The 14,317-nt window shown below is 44.3% G+C and overlaps 1 protein-coding gene across 2 annotated transcripts in view; it reads left to right on the forward strand.

Annotated features, from left to right (window-relative positions):
* Positions 1 to 14,317, forward strand: part of HIP1 (huntingtin interacting protein 1) — a 131,868-nt gene that overhangs the window by 24,767 nt on the left and 92,784 nt on the right. Inside the window, exons 1-2 of one of the 2 annotated variants that reach the window (XM_066599610.1) lie at positions 585 to 602; positions 13,124 to 13,187. In XM_066599610.1, coding sequence (XP_066455707.1) covers positions 600 to 602; positions 13,124 to 13,187 — 67 coding nt within the window. In that variant the 5' untranslated portion in view covers positions 585 to 599. Of the gene's footprint in view, positions 1 to 584; positions 603 to 13,123; positions 13,188 to 14,317 lie in introns of those variants that run through there. The other variant, XM_066599609.1, reaches the window with a different exon arrangement.

Below are 14,317 nucleotides of genomic sequence, written 5' to 3' on the forward strand. Positions count from 1 at the left end.
AAATCGCGGTGCGTAATTCCGCGGTGGAATTACGCATCGTGAGCATTGTGCTATTAGGTTCAATAGAACCTAATAGCTGCGGGCAACGCAGCGGATTTTCGCCGCGAATTACGCGGCGGAAATCCGTTCGTGGGAAGGAGGCCTAAAGGGGTATTCCAGGCTTTTTGAACTGATGACTTAACCTCTGAATAGGTCATCAATAGTTGTTCAACAGTGGTTTACCATTTGTGAACCCATCCGTCAGCTGATTGTCTGGCCCACTGTCCATGCTGTGGCTCAGATGTCGTCATCAGTGGTCAAGGCAGGAAGTGGGAGTGCTGGCTTCTCTCACACTGAAATCAATGAGAGCGCTGCACATCTCCTACACTTCCTGTTTCTATTATGGTCAGATCGTGATAATCTGATGTAAGAGAAGTGAAGCCGGTGCTTCCACATCCTGCCGTGACAGGATGATGACATCCAGCAGATAATAGACGGAGGTCCTGAACGGTGGACCACCGTCGATTAACTACTGAAGTAGTACCCGGAGGATGGGTCATTAGTTGAAAAATGCCTGGAGTAGCTGTTTAAGTCTTGGAGGTATCTGAGTACAGGGAGACATGGTTAGTACCCAGGAAAGGCAACTGCTCAAGGTGAAGTCAAGTTCTGGCTTAGTGTCCAGCTGGCATCATTACAACTGCCGTGTGTGATTTCCATTGTGTTCCATGAAGTAGGACTGACATGCTTTGTAACACATTGTGCAATTTAATACATCCCTACTGAACACAACTGTAACTTATGACAGATAGTATGTTACAAAAGTCATCAATATGTGATAACAGTTGCAGCGTAAAGCTGCAGAATCATAGAATGGTAGAGTTGGAAGGGATTTCCAGGGTCATCGGGTCCAACCCCCTGCTCAGTGCAGGATTTACTAAATCATCCCAGACAGATGTTTTTCCAGCCTCTGTTTGAAGACTTCCAATGAAAGAGAACTCACCACCTCCCGTGGTAACCTGTTCCACTCATTGATCACCCTCACTGTCAGAAAGTGTTTTCTAATATCTAATCTGTATCAACCTGTTCATGTGCTTGCTGGATTGAGGTAGTTATTGTTTTCCCGAACACAAGTCCATTTAAAAGTCACATGTACTGAGCCAACAAAATCACTCAGTAAGCTAGAATAATTTGGAAATTATGCTTTTGATGACCTCACAAACTGTAGTATTGTCCAAAGGTCTTGCACAGCTAATATAGGCCACTTGTATCAGATGCTCTAATTTAAAGTAGTCAGTGCTGGTGCTCACCATTAAATTGGCTATAATCCAAAAATCATGCTAGGGCTTATTTTCAGGATAGGTCTTACTTTCAGGGAAACAGGGTATTAACACCTTAGGCCTGCAGCTGTCTTACCTGTCCTCTCCATAAACATTCAAGCTCTCTCACCTGATCCTGCATGTTTATTTCAATGGTAAGAAGTACACATGCAGCCCCCAGACCGTATTGTGGTGGTTTACTTTCTGGTAGTACAAAATGATATGGCATGCCGAATTCCAACATCTCCAATAGTTCTTTGTCTCAACGTCTGCAGTCTGGAACCAGATAATAAGGTCTGAAATTGCACCATATGTGAAATTTTCAGGTTTAAAGTATTTTAGTAAGTTTTATTAATTTACCTTTGCAAACGAGGAAGGACTTTTCATTTTGTTGGTCAACACCTTTTAATCTTATGAGTGAAGGAAACATTAAAGTGTTATAAACTATTAATGGTCTCTCCTCAGGATAAGTCATCAATAGCAGATTGGCAGGTATCTGCTGCTTGTGACCCCCTGCCAATCAGCTGTTATCCAAGCCACGCTTGTGCACTGAGCTGATTTCTGCAGGAATTAGACAGCTCAGTTCCCCTTGCCATGACCAAGCTTGGTATTGCAGGCAAAGTTCCAATTCATTTCAATGGGAAATTGGCCTGCAATACCATGCCAGGCCACTATAGTAAGAACGGAGCTGTCTGATTCCTGCGGAAATTAGTTTTGTAGAGGAGTGCACTGGATTGGCAAACAGCTGATCAGCAAGGGGCCTGGCAAACGAACTCCTGCTAATCTACTATTGATGACTTATCCTGAGGATAGCCATAAATAGTTTACAAGCGGAAAACCCCTTTAAACGTTTATGATTGATATTAGATGATTCAACAGTTTCATTTTTTTCATAAGAAATGTTGACTCAAAGACTATTGGCACAGATGGAAGCATCTTTTTGCTTAATTTAATGTATTTTGGGCTGAAAATCATTTTTGCAATAGGTTTAATTAAACATGTTCCACCATTTAGCTTCATCATATTAGTGTATATAGCAGATTGCAGAAAGCATCTCCCTTTATGCTTAGTTTTCCTCTGCAGTTTATCTTTGTTATGGTCATAAATTAGCTGATAAGAATGTTCAGGAGAGGAAAGTTAGGGCGAAATCCTGCGACAGATCTCTGCCGTGGGAGCCGCCGCCCGGGAGCAGGAGCTGGCAGACCGATCTCCGTGGTGAGCCTATCTGACAGAGAATCGCGGCAATTTGCAGCATGCTGCGATTTGCTGCCTGGGAGCGGAGAATCATAGGGATTGTGGACAGGGGGGCTGCATTTTCCGCGGGGAATGCAATGCAAAAGCGCCCGTGGACAGGCAGCCTTAAAGGTTAAAAACCAAGCTGTGAGTCCAGCGCACTGACAGATCTGAAGGCAGATGCTTTCTGCGACTTGCTATATACAGTGATATGTAGAAGCTGCAGCAGACAAACGTTGCAAATCTTTAATGAAACTCTACAGAAAAAAATTATTTTCAGCCCAAAATACAGATATTTATGTTAAAACAATGCCCTCCAAGGTGTTGAAAGCCTTTAATTTACTTTCTCCTTCTGCAGTGATCTCACAGACCTGATATGAATGCAGTGCCTCTGCTATACCATCTTCCGTATCATATGTCAGCTCACCTTTAACTTCATGTTAGGTGCTGATAGAGTAGATGAGCGCAGAACAAGAGGAAGAAGCGCATAAATATCCCACACTTTAAAGGTTATTCCCATATTCAGCATATTACAAAGACAGCTTTTTATTGAAGTTCCTTCTGTGTTCACTCTGACTTCCAGCATGTATCTTTCATTTACTGTATATTAATATGACCACCTGTCGGGGCTCTTAAACTAGAATAGATTAATAAGTCTTTTATAGCAGTAACAGCTTTGACCCAGATATGCCTTCACAGCAGGACATTTGTACAAGGTTGTGATGCAGAAATATGCATATTTAGGAACATATCTGTGCTCAAGGGTCAGACTGACCTATGAGGGGTACATGCTGTATAGAAGGAATCTAGTGCTTGCAACTGTTTATCCAAGATGTAAGAATAGAGATTTCATCTTTTTTGTACTATTTACTGGGAATCTGCATGTCCATAATCAGGACGCATTTTAATGAAGGTTTCAATTAAATGACTGCAAGCAGAGGTCTTAAAGAGGTTGTCCAGTTTATACTATTTATGGCCTAGCTTTAAAGCCATCAATAGTAGATTCTATCGGGAACCCCTTTGATTAGCTGTTTGTTGGGTCAGTGTGTTTCTGCACTCAGCTGATTTCTGCAGGAAGTATACAGCTTCGTTCCCACTGCAGTGGCCAGGCTTGGTACTGCAGGTCATTTACTTCAATGGGAACTTTGCCTGTAATACCAAGCCTGGTCAATAATCAGGCAAGGGTCAGAACCAGGAATACACACAAACTGAGGCTAATGAGACCAATTGCATAGGCATCCTCCATGAGGCTGAAGATTGGTGGGGATGAGATTAGGGAGCACGCACTAGCCCTTTAAAAAAGGGAGCAGGAGCACACATGAGCCTTACCGGCAGAGGGCTGAGTGTGAGCAGCAGCATATGGCGGTGTCCGACCGCAAACCAGGGTGAGCAGTGGCGACTGTGCCATGACAATATTTGTGAGATTGATGAGACACTGACTATTGGATGAGCATAAGTTGTCTGAAAAGTTAGTGTTCCTTTAACCCTTTAAGTGTCAAGGTAAACTTTGCTAAATTAGTATGTGAGCCGGACTGTCAGGATGTCAGTATGTCAGGATGGTTTGCAGCCTTGAAATGCAAGCAATTTTTCCATTCCTGACTGCAGATAGAAATCTCAACTACAGTGAGGAATCGAAGTACAAAGTATGTTAAAAAGTTGCGCAACTTTTTATCATACAGTTAACAGGGTGAGACACTTATGTTCTTGTTGTTTTCTGGAAGGCATCACATTCACTCAGGACTTCATAGGTGATGAGAAACCATGGGCCGTGTGCAAGATATGGTGGGGAGAGGATGCTACTACTCCATCTGATTTTATACAGGAGTTATGCTGGGTGTTGCACAACTTTGTTCAGTGTTAAAGAGGTTATACCAAAATTGACTTTTTTCACCTATCCATAGGCAGGTGACCAAAGTCTGATTGGAGAGGTCTCACCACTAATCCCGAGAAGAGGGCTTCCCTGTCCTCATCTCCTCCTCATTGTGGGCTTACTGCATTTCCTGTAAGGAGGAGTGACGTTCGAACATGTACAGCGCCACTCCATTCGACTTCAGCGGCACTGCTGGTGATAGCCGAGCGCTTGCAATCTGCACGTCACTGGGGGGTGAAGCGAGCCCGGATGAGGAGGAGAGTGCCACAGGGGAGCCGTGTTCTTGGGATTAGTTAGACCAGCACGGATCAGACTTTAATCACCTATCCTGTAGATAGGTAATAAAATTTGATTTTGAGAACACCCCTTTCATTCTCATAAGACACTCCAGCCCACTTGCCTACATCATCAACTGCTAATTGCTGGCTTTTAATGAGATTTTCTGGTACTAAGATACTGATGACCTATCCTCAGGATCAGTTATCAAGATTGGTGGAACTCTGCCGATCAGCTGTTTGAAGAGACAGTAGGTCTTGGGTGAACACTGTGGCCTCTAGTCAAGGCTTGTGCTATCACGTTTATCAGTCACATGGCCTAAGAACAGCTCGGTCCCATTCAAGTGGGATGGAGCTGCTATACCAGGCACAGCAGCTATGAAGTAGCACTGTAACCACTTCAAACAGCTGGTCAGCTGGGGTATGGATCGGCGGACTCATACTGATCGAATATTGATGACCTATCTTGAGGATAGGCCACCACCAACATCATAGTCCTATTAATACCTTTTTATCTTTGTACCATCAACACACAGATGTTTGTAGGGAGGAATTGCAGAGTATTCAAGTCTATGCAACAACTTAGGAGTAAGCATTCTGTCCAACTCCTTGCATTAGATGTTGTGAACTCCATCACTTGCTAACATAACTTTGTCCATCTGTATGTATGTGAACTGTAGCAAAGAGGGAGTACTTTGTATTCTACAGTCATGTTTTTGGTGGGGCCTGTAATAAGTTCCATGGCAGTGTAGTAAAAGGTTTTTGTACTGCTCGGGGCGTTGTACACATTTCTCAGTTCCATGAGCTTTTAAGGAGTTTTCCAGAATGCTACATTTTTGTAAACTGCAAAATATGTATATTTTTTCATTTCGTTCAGACCCTTGCTATCCAAACCCCAAAGTCATGGACATATATAGGGCCGCGGTGTCTGTAATGACAGTACGTCCCTTGGTCATTGAACAGTAGTGTCAGAGATACGGCATGTTTGCTCATATGAAGGCAACTATTCATTTAATTAATGTGACAACTGTTAATTTTAGTATATGTAGATGACCATTTTAACTCTTTAATGACCTGCAACTTTTTCCGTTTTTTGTCCTAATTGTTTTCATCTCCGTGTTTTAAGAGCTATAACTTTTTTTCTCTTCCCTCGACAGCCATATAAGGCATTGTTTTTTTTTTTTGTAGGACGAGTTGCATTTTTAACGCTATTGTTTAATGTAACTTTTATGTTTCAGCATGGCAATACCAAATTTATAGAGTTTTTATGTTTTACTGAATAAATGATTAGAAACTGTAGCTCAATGTTTTTCCGAATGTAAAAATGCACTTGGGAGATGGAAACCTTGGACTTAATATCATATCGGCTGTTTTGGGTTCGGCCGGCTGCACACAGGCGGATTTGTATTGTGGAATCCGGAGTGGGCGACCTTTTCCGGATTCTGCAGCGAATACCGCCCATAGCATGCTATGAAAGAACTCATTATCCTCAAGTATGTTTTTACGTTCGGGGAGGAAAAATCGCAGCGTTCTCAATTTCTGTGCGGATTCCGCACAGACGGATTCCATTAAAGTCAATGGAAGCCGTCTGACGTTATGGAAAGGTCGTGGATTCCGCGTTCTTGCCTAGCGACAACACGGGAAAAGCAGGGATTTGAAGAAAACCTGTACTGCGCATGTCTGACGACTCGCCGTGTGGACTATCCGCAGTACAGTACAGAACAAGAAATGTCAGGTACACGCGGATACCAGCTAGGCACCGGGTCGGATTCCGCATACGGGAGCCAGTAGTGGAATCCGACCCAGCCGTGTGAAGCTAGCCTTATTGAGTTCTTCAGAGGAGAAGGATTTAGGGGTTCTGATTTCTGACAGCTTTAAAATGAGCCCACAGTGCGGTGAGGCTGCAACGAGAGCACGTAGGTGCTCGGCTGCACAGATAGAGGTATAACCAATAGAAAGAGGGACATTGTGATCCCTCTGTATAGAGCTCTGATGAGACCACATATGGAATACTGTGCTCAGTTCTGGTGACCTCCTCTACAGAAAGGGATTGATAAAATAGAACAAGTCCAAAGACAGACTTCAGAAATGGTGGGAGACTGGAAGAACAAAACTTATCAGGAAAGACTTAAAGAACTTAATTTGTATAGCCCGGAGGATAGATAGGAGGGTGGGCATGATGGAGGCCTTTAGATACGGGGGGATACCCATAAGAAACAGGAATCTTCTTCTGGTGGGCGAGGAGTTTCTAGTACAGGCTTCTGTTCCTAGGTAAATGTCTATAACATATATAATCATTACTTAAATGTATTTTATTAGCTATCATTTATTAGATTGCGGCTAAGTATCCACTTTAAAGAGGTTGTTCATTCGTAAACTATTGATTGCCTATCCTCAGTAGTAGATAGTCAAGGGGCCATTGCCTACTGATCAGCTGTTCGCTGAGCCAATGCACGTGCACTGATTTCCTCAAGAAGCAAACAGCTCTGTTCCAACTGCAGTGGCTAGGCTTGGTATTACATGTAAAGTAACCATTTAAGTGAATGGTAACTTGGCCTGTAATACCCAATCAGGCTACTACAGTGGGAACAGAGCTTTCTGCAGAAATCATCTCCAATGTGCAAACACACCGATCTACTATTAACCTATTATGGAGATAGGCAATCAATATTTTACAAATGGACAACTCCTTTAAGCAGTCCACTAGCTAGCATCAACCCAAAAAGTTAAAGCAACCCTCTGGTCTTGGACAAACAAATATGGCCATACCACTTTTCTGACTGCCTGATGCCCACTATGCATTAGTATGCATCGGTAGTCTAAGACACTCCATGCTGCTCTGACTGGCCAGCACTGCTCACATGAACAGCCCTTTCCAATCAAAGCAGGCGTAATGTCTTAGACTGTTGATGCATACTAATGTACAGCGTGCATCATGTGGTCAGAGAAGCGGTGCGGCCATCTTTGTCTACGATTAGAGGATTGCTTTAAGCACCAGCAGGAAATTAGGTGCAATGGTTACCTAACTATTTGGTTCTGCCAAGCCTTGCTTAAACTATATGCACATAGTATGTTGCCTTCACAGCTATTCCCTGCAGAGAGTCATTGAAACTGCATTAGTTCTCCTAGTCTCCGGTTGAGCCGGATGGTCCGTTCGATTGACATGCTCTCTACATGGACTTGAAAGCTTAGCTGCACTTGTCGTTGCACTACTTGAAATCAATATCAGATACGAGATATTCCCTGTAGAGAATTTACACTAGGAAAGAGCTTTCCCACCCCATCTGTATGACGAGCCGGACGGTGGGGCCTTATTGACCTGATGGTGGCCTAAATGCATCTGAATGTGGTTAAAAAAAAAAAAAAGACTCGCCGGTGGCAGCTCTGCGTAATCGTCATCCATATGGTGCTGAATCCGCATTGACTTTTAAGGGGATTTGATCCGAGCAGTTAATAATAAACAGCTGCACAATGGATACTACATTGACCTTTATGTGCTGTGAGCCAAACTCTTATATAATCCCAATCCAGGTCACATCATCCAGTTTAATTCCACTACGTAGAATGGCCTCTCAGAAATGATCTGATTATAGGATTTAAAGTAGTCGTCGCTGTTTGTTTGTGCTTTCAGTTTTTGACCTTTGTGGTGTACATTGTGCAAAACTATTTCCTGTCTCTAATGCCACAGAGATACTGCGAGTGAAACATAAAATTGCTGCCTTGTGTTGTGTCCCTGTCCGTCCAATAAAGCCTGATAGAACTAGTTCTTGCATACTTACCTGATTGCCTGTCACGCTCTGGAGGTCTCCTCTGTATATTGCAGTCACTTCTATGCAGTGCAGCCTCCTGTCTGATACTTATCAGGCACCATCCTGATAGCTTTGCTCTAATTTTCATATCAATCTCATGATGCATCAGCACAGCATTACTGTCAGGACCGGCGGCTCGCGGGACCACCAAGCCCACACTGCCGGTCCTGTCGCTCAGGCTGCTGCTGTGCGGTGTAGGGGAGCCCCAGTCCTGGTTACCTCTCCTTGCTGCCAGGTTGCTAGGGAGGCGGCGGGTGCCACTCCGCGTCCTTGGCGCCAATTCATCCAAGTGCGCGTCTTGGTCTCAGCCTGTCCTGCAGGGCTGGGGGCGGGCTCCCCAGCGCCGCTGTGAGTACTCTGCTGCTGTCAGACTCCCTGCCCCAATTAGCTGCTGGGGCGGGAGCTCTGACAGCATTTAAGCTTCTCTGTGTGTTCCTGTCCTTGCCAGTGTTAGGTTGTTCTCAGCTGCACTCGCGTCTTTGGAATTTGCCTGTCTACCCGTATCTACTATTGCTTGAACCGGACTCCGCCTTGCCTGACCATTTTGCACCGCGTACCCTCCTGTTGCCAACTCGGACCTTCTGACTATCCTCTGTGTTCAATTGTCTCAGTGTTTGTTCCGTTCCTGTGCCCGTGCCCCGCTTCCCTAGTAAGTGTAGGGTCCGTTGCCCAGTTGTCGCCATGGGGGTTAGCCCAGGGGGGCAAGTAGGTATGGACAGGGGTTGTGGGTAGGACTAGGGATTGCCCTCTGCCCGGACCCAGTCCCTGACAATTACATGAGTAGCTAGAGACGGTATCATTTTTCTGCTGCAAGGAAAACACTGATATTACATTCTGTATTCACCTAACTATTGTAGCTATTCTGTAGCTATTCAACTAAGCAACAGACCATAAATATGCAGTCAGGAGGAGGAGCTGTGATCTCCTCTATTATAACTGTGTGACAGGAGCCTCTACTCCAGTAAGTGTCATAGGAGTGTGTTCCCCTCTATGGAGACCGTCTAAGAAGAAAGAGGCCAGAAGTTTTAGATGGAGAGAAATAAATAACCAAGGTAACACTAGCCCACTAATATATACTGGGGGATAGCTACATAATGTAGGAAAAATAATTAACCAGAGGGGCTCTTTAAAGAGCCCCTCTGGTACTGGACAAACAAAGATGACTGCACCAGTTCTCTGTCTATCTGATGAACACTGCATTAGCATGCATTGGTAATCTAAGACACTACATGAAGCTTTGACTGGTCACTACTGCTCACATGGGTCTTTGGTTAATCAAATCAGATGTAGTGATTTAGTCTGATGTATACTAATACATAGTGTTCACCAGATAGTTGTCTGTCTTTGTCGAGGACTGTAGGGTCGCTTTAACACAACTGCAGTAGTGTGGACAGTAATGGTATGGCCACACGGAGCGGATTTGCCGCATGGACCCTCTACATGGAAAATCCATGGCATTTACTGTGGCAACAAATCTTAAAAAATCTCATCCACACAATGCAGGTAAAAATCCACTGAGGAAATTAAATTACGGAACTGATTTTGTATCTGCAGCATGTCAATTAGAGCACCGGATTTTCGGTGCGGTTCTGCTGCGGATTATCAGCTGCGGACATTACGCCGTAATTTCAACCTGTGTGGACATAGCGTAATAGATTTTGATGCTGCACTGACTTCTCTAGGCTTGAAGCTTTAGTGCTCCTGTCCACGGGCGATCTTCTATTGTGTTACTCGCGGCGATAATCCGGTGCGCGCTTTTCATAGCATCTTTCGGATAGGCTCACCGCAGAGAACTGTCAGTTCTCTCCCCTGCTCCTGGGCAGTGGAATATCGCTAGCGATGTTCCGCCTCGCCCATGGATAGGGGGCCTTAGAACTTTGAAAACTTATTGATGAAAAGAGTTAGGGGAGGATGCCAAGAATTGTTCTGACCAACAGATGGTGTACAATCAAGCAAACTGCTGCTGATTTCTGTTGCACTGTGTTGATGGGAGGGTCCAAATTTGGCGCAAGCAGTATGAATCGATAAACCCTTTCTGTGAGCTGCTCAGAGCATATGTGTGAGTATCTCTATCTAGTGTACGAAATGCATGCCTTAAATTACATGGCATTATAAATCATGTTTCAATAAGACAAGTAGAGACTTTTCAAGTGGAGCTAATATGATACAGATGCTGCCAGGCAGAAGTGAACATCTGCCTGAACAACAAGGTTCCATTGGTCAGAAGTTTGAGCCACTCAGCTGCTGTTACCAGCCGGCTCCCAAAACCATTCAGAGCAAGGCAAGAGGTGAAGTAAACACAAATTTGACCATAAAGCTCCCAGCCAAGCCAGGGTCAAAAAGGCAGCTCAGTGCTAGAGATTAAAATCCCATGCATTTCGCATGGTGTTTCCATATTTTTGTCCACCCCCTGCATATATACACTTTATTCCTTAGATAAATATATGTAACTGTCCAGTAGACTATTCATAGTAAGTGTCACTAAAAACCTACAAAGTGAATTGTGTCATGATAAAAAGAACACAGTAATTTCCACTTCTTTGAAATGATAATAGCCTTACTGAATCCGCAAGTAGATAGTGAGCGACCTACAGTAATGCCACGGACAGAAAGGTGGGAACAGCGACGTGGAGCAGTATGACACTTGGCAGGCGTAACACTTAACCTCAGGTTATATATGCACTGGCTGCCTCAATAGCAACAAGCTACTTATTTAACTGTCAGACGGAACACATAGAAAGCCGTGATAATTGCAGCAGCACGCAGGGAGCCGTCGACGGTGCGATATACAACTACTCTATTGATGCATTACTTCAGATGGAATGCGTGACGGCTGCCTTAATCTGTAAACATCCTCTAGAAGTCCTAACTAATCTTTGCTATATATTACTATGTTACTGTATGTTAAAGGGCTTCTCCAAGCACAGGAAATGCTACATTTATAACATTCCTGCAATTTGGATACAAAGAGTTGTACAAGACCCAGTGGGTTTCATTCACCTCATCCTCACTTTGGAAACAATAGATCAGTCTATGTAGATGCCCAAGTTATCCTCAATTCTATCTTCAGGATAGGTCATCAATGGTTGATCTTTGGGGACCCGTGGCTCAGGATCCCTTAGTGATCAGATGATCAAATTCTATTGATCACTTATATTTAGGATAGTTCATCAAAAGTTGATTGCCAGGAGCCTTACACTTGGGATCTCCAGCAATCAGCTGATCACCGGGCCCGCTGTCAGTGCAGCAAGGTCGGACATCATCATCTTGGTCAGAGAAGGAAGTGTCAGAGAGGGTTGAAGCCTCCTATTACTCGTCCAGGCTCCGACACTGGGGGCTGACGGGGAAGTGTAATAGCAGGCAGTGCTCCCGTTAATTTAAATGGAAATGAAGCCCTTTATGATGTCTCTGCCTTTGACCCCGATGGTGACATCTGGCCCTGCTGCACTGATAGCGGGTCCCTTGATCAGTTGATTGCTGGGGGTCCCAAGTGTTGGGTCCCTGGCGATCAACTTTTGATGACCTTTCCTGAAGTTAAGTCATCAATAGAATTTACCCAGAAAACTCCTTTAGAATGCCTTCACACGAGCGTGTTTTTGTGCGTACATAGGTGCGCACTCCTGTACGCGCAAAAACACGCATGTATGAAGGTCCGTGCATTGCCTTCAATGGAGCCGCAGCAATGATCTGTCGGCACCCCTGATTTGTTTTTCAGGGAAGGTCTTTACATATAAGCCCTTCCCTAAAAACCAAGGCAAATTAGTGTAAAAAAAACATACTCACCTTCCTTCAGCTGCTGGGGCTCAGCAGTGTCTTCTCTGCGCTGTCCCCGGCTCTGTAATGCAGTTTTTTTAGCAGGCGGGCATTTAAAAGGCGTTAGTAAATGACTTGTTGTGAGCAGGGGTGCATTGGAAACTTAAAATAGCCCCAGAACAAAATAAAAATCTAAACATGGCGTCATGTTGTAGGTTGGTCCGTACTACAAGCAGACGGGCCTATAAAAGTATCACCCGATCCTGGATCTGTGCCATTAATTGCTTGTTCCTATTGGCCTGGATGAGTTGAGCGCAGTGCACAACTGCACCATCTTAGCTCTTCGTTGTGCCAAAAAGGAAGTGGAGGGGTTGTTTTAATTAGAAGAGCCGCCTGGCATAGGCGTTAGCACCACCTCCACGGTACGCTGGCAAACTCACCGCCTGCTGTATTGAAAGGAACTCCCACCGCAATGAGCCTACAGATACTCTCTGGACCACCAGCAGTAGAGCAGCGTCGGTAGCAAGTACGCCATCTTGCATAAGCCCTAATTCAATCCAGCTGTGGATTTGGGCATATGCCCAGACACCAGCTCTGCCCAACCAGACCAGTTTATGACCTGACCGGCCTCCTGGGATTTTTCCCTGCAGGGCCTATGGCCAATTCGCCTCTAATTGCGAGTGACATTTAGTTCAGACTTTCGCCTCCCCATTTTATTCCATACAATAGTTGGGTATATGAGCTGTGGTCTTTGTAAATGCTCAGCCATCCAGCATTCTAGTAGTTAAGGCACAGCTGCCATGTTCACTGTCACTGTTAATGGATTGTTCTCTGTCTATTGTGTTCAAAGCCCGTCTCTCACCCGACTCTTAATGTTTCCTCTTTCAGACTGTGAGTATAAATAAAGCTATCAACACTCAAGAAGCCGCCGTGAAAGAAAAACATGCAAGAAATATCCTTTGAAAAGATACAACCAGTGGGATGCCGGAGTCCACGGAAGGTGTTCTGTGAGGGGGTGTGGGAGGAAGGGCTCCCAATTGAATGGGATTTTACAGCAGGCTGTGTTGCATTGTGATGGGGCTATATGTGCTATAAGACGGGGGTGGTACAGGAATACCAAACGCTTTAGCACATTAAGGATTTCTGTCCCTACAGGGTAGAGCTGGCAGCCTGTCAGGCTATTCTTAGAAAGAGAATTAATATTTGACTTATTCATAAAACATGCAACTTTAAGAGAACTATGCCGAAGACTGAACAGGCTGTGCATTCCGAGGCTGAACCGCTTCCTTACTTATCTTTCTTGGTAACCCATTTTGAGGTTAAAGTCTCGCACACAACAAAAGGCTGATCAGATCTCTGAATCATCTCACATACTACTTAAACATCAGAAAACGCCTCTGCTGCTGAGAGTAAAGGGGTCTAAGAAACTGTACCTCCGGTATTGATTAGCTATTAGCTTGTATTCCAATGTACCACAGCCATACTTGACATGAGTGCTCGCAACACAAACCTTTTATAGCCAAAGAGGTTTATAGAGGGCTGGAGCCATGTCGTCCCAATCACACGCCAGTGCAATTGGCGAATACAGAGTATGGAATAATTGATGTGCTTCTTTTTGATGCGCACAGCCGGTTCAGTCTTTGGCATAGTTCTCTTAAAGTTGCAAGTTTTATGACTAAGTCAAATATTAATTCCCTTTCTAAGAATAGCCTGACAGGCTGCCATTATTAGGAGAAACCTGCCCTCCCTGGGTTCGAAAGCCATTTAAGACGATTTCCGATAAAAAATTGTAAAAATTGAAAGAAAAAGTACGTGAACTCTGGAATTATCAGGATTTCTGCATTGATTACTGCTAAAATGTGGTCTGATTGTTAGCTAAGGTCGGATTCACATGAACGTAAGTGTATTTGCACACGCATCAGTGTATTTTACTGTAAATTTTTGCATGCACAAGTCATGCAGAATTACTCATGCGAGTCATGCACAATTGCATGCGCGAGAAAATATGCACCGACGCTCTCAACCATTGGAATGGCCAATAGTTTCATGAGTTCAAAATGTTCTCATTCCCTGTGCAAATGT

The sequence above is a fragment of the Eleutherodactylus coqui genome, chromosome 4 (assembly GCF_035609145.1).
Source record: "Eleutherodactylus coqui strain aEleCoq1 chromosome 4, aEleCoq1.hap1, whole genome shotgun sequence".
Taxonomy (NCBI): Eukaryota; Metazoa; Chordata; class Amphibia; order Anura; family Eleutherodactylidae; genus Eleutherodactylus; species Eleutherodactylus coqui.